At 44.7% G+C, this 2,776-nt stretch overlaps 1 protein-coding gene across 1 annotated transcript; it reads left to right on the top strand.

Moving 5' to 3' along the window:
- The first annotated feature begins 827 nt into the window (after positions 1-827).
- LOC139576300 (piggyBac transposable element-derived protein 4-like) lies at positions 828-2,250 on the top strand. The gene is made up of 2 exons (XM_071402247.1): positions 828-1,782; positions 1,931-2,250. The coding sequence occupies exons 1-2, from the start codon at positions 828-830 to the stop codon at positions 2,248-2,250; spliced, it is 1,275 nt and encodes a 424-aa protein (XP_071258348.1).
- Positions 2,251-2,776: the final 526 nt, after the last annotated feature.

Raw genomic sequence — 2,776 nt, 5'->3', positions numbered from 1 at the left:
AAACATGGCTACACAGCTGGAATTAGCTTAGCTCATCATAATCAGTACAACCTTCAAAATATTTATTTTACACACATAATATGTGCCCATTACAATCTGTGCAAGAATCGGAATGCATGATTTGTCACCTAGAATTGAAAACATGTGAATAAAACCGTAAATACACAAATAATTGCCACACGAAACATTTTCTGATAGTGATTTTTTGATACAAGTGGCGCGTGCCGGTAGTCAAACACGTACCCTCTCACTCTGAGCCATTCCCCTGAGCCATTCAGTGTTGTTGTTTATGTATGTAGCTAGTGAGCTAAGCTGTAGCATTAGCAATGTCTTTCAAAAGGAGACAACTCACAAATGTGGAAATTCTGGAGATTTTTTAAAATTCTGACAATGAGTCTGCGTATGAAAGTCAGGAATCAGATTCTGACAGTGACAGTGAGGAGCTGCCCTCCAACCTTGTAGCCATTGAGAACCCTGAATCTGAATTTCCCTTGTCCACTGACGAAGTACCAGTTCTCTTTGAAGATGCTGGTGGTGACGGAGGCAGACCGACAGTGGATGAAGTACAGGAGTTTTGTGGTAGCTGGATGGCCACCAGTAATTTCACCCCTCCTGGCCCTGCTGTTTGCTTTGACGAGTCCCAGTCTGGAGTGCAACGCCCCTTGCCATTTCCAACTGAGGCAGAGTGCTTCAAGTTGTTTCTGACAGAGGAGCTGGTGGGAGACATAGTAGAGGAGACCAATCGCTATGCCTTGGAGCTACAGGAGAAGAGAGAGCCAGGAGTGAAGGGGAAACTCGCTAAATGGGTGACAACCACAATTAGTGAAATGTATACCTTCCTGGTGACAGTCCTCCTCATGGGGATAGTAAAGAAGAACTCCCTAAGAGAATACTGGAGCACAGATCCTATGTTTGCAACTCCCTTCTTTGCCACCCTCTTTTCCCAAGACCGCTTCCTAGTTCTGCTGCGATGCCTGCATTTCGTCAACAATGCTACTGCCATCTTAAGTGACCCGTTATACAAAATAAGAAATGTTCTAACCAGCCTGACATCAGCATTTGGTCGGGTCTTTGTGCCATACAAGGACCTATGCATTGATGAGTCCCTGATGTTATGGAAAGGTAGGCTGGCGTTCCGTCAATATATTCCCTCCAAAAGGCACAGGTTTGGAGTCAAGTTCTTTGTCATGTGCGACGTGAAGACAGGATTTGTCCAGGATATTATAGTTTACACAGGGTCCACCACTGACATCAAACATTATGAGGGGCTTGGGGTGTCCGGGTCCGTAGTGATGACCATGCTGGCTCCTCATCTCGGCAAGGGACACACTTTGTACGTGGACAATTGGTACAGCAGTCCCACACTCTTCCAGCATCTGCTCTCCAACAGCACAGGGGCCTGTGGCACAGTCAGGTCGAACAGGAAGGGGATGCCAGGATTCGGATGCAGGAAGATGCAGAGAGGGGAGGTGGAGTTCCAGGAGAATGGTCAACAGCTGGCAGTAAAGTGGCATGACAAAAGAGATGTCCATGTCCTCTCCACTGTCCATACAGCAACCATGTCGGCCACAGGGAAGGTGGATCACCTGACTGGAGAGAGAAAGATCAAACCAGATTGTGTGCTCGACTATAACCTCAAAATGGGGGCAGTGGATAAGGCAGACATGATAAACAGCTTTGTGGAATGCACTCGGAAAACAACCAAGTGGTATAAGAAGATATTTTTCCATCTGATCGACACTGCTGCCCTCAATGGCAGCATAGTTCACCGCCAACTAACAGGTGAGATGATTACTGAACAAGCTATTTTTGTAATTGGATGTACAGTTCACATACAAATCCATTATGCAATTATAGTGACAATATCTCACCCACCTACCCACTGCCTCATCATCCTCTAACTGTCTTCATCCTCCCCACTCCCTCTTAGGTAAAGTAATTACCTACCAAAAATACAGAGAGAACCTAATGAGAGAGCTGCTGGAGGAGCACCACACCCCTCGGCGCCCATCCACTGGGGGTCGTCCTGCTGTAAACAATCCCCTACGCCTTACTGCACGGCATTTTCCCTGCAAAGTCCCTCAAACTGCTGCTCAAGGTAGTCGCACAAGGAGGCACTGCAAAGTCTGCCTGTCTGGCACCAGGAGAAGTAAGCAGAGGAAGATGACAAAATACATGTGTTTAGCTTGTGATACACCTCTATGTATTTCACCATGCTTTGAGGAGTATCACATGCTCAAGCATTATTGAGCACATCTGCAGCAATAAGTGACTGACTGCCATGATACTATGCCTTCAGAGGTGTGGGGGGGGGCAGTTGTTGTTCAGTCACTGCATGAATATTAAATATGGGTTATGCATTTTCAGTTTTTTGTCCTCTAGTATAACAAGTTGTTGAACCAACTACCAATACTGCAATAAAATAGACGACTATTACATATTGGCATATGTGTTTTCTTGCTGTCTTTTCATCCAGTAAGACTGTTAAGGAGTGTACGTTAGCATACAAAAGCTGTCCTCATTCTTCTGCTCCATAGATGTCCAGCTCCAGTTATGATATTGGCAAATAATCTTTGTGGTTTCTGAAAGTACAGAAGAAAGAGGAATTATTCATTAGAATACAATATAAGGATATAGCAATAAAACAATACTACAAAGAAGTAACATAATAAACACTGCTATAAAAAATAGTTTATTGCATTAAGAAACTAACTTTTGAGCTCCACAGGGGGGCAAGGCAGGGCAGAACAGAGCTATGCTGAAAAGACCAAATAAA

Source organism: Salvelinus alpinus, chromosome 5, assembly GCF_045679555.1.
Source record: "Salvelinus alpinus chromosome 5, SLU_Salpinus.1, whole genome shotgun sequence".
In the NCBI taxonomy this organism is placed as follows: Eukaryota; Metazoa; Chordata; class Actinopteri; order Salmoniformes; family Salmonidae; genus Salvelinus; species Salvelinus alpinus.
This window is presented reverse-complemented; position numbering and strand designations above follow the sequence as displayed.

Excerpts from the sequence above, each read along its gene's own strand:
- LOC139576300 (XM_071402247.1), top strand. The coding sequence starts at position 828 with ATGTATACCTTCCTGGTGACAGTCCTCCTCATGGGGATAGTAAAGAAG. Across the intron at positions 1,783-1,930 it reads AGTTCACCGCCAACTAACAG|GTAAAGTAATTACCTACCAA; the intron begins GTGAGATGATTA and ends ACTCCCTCTTAG.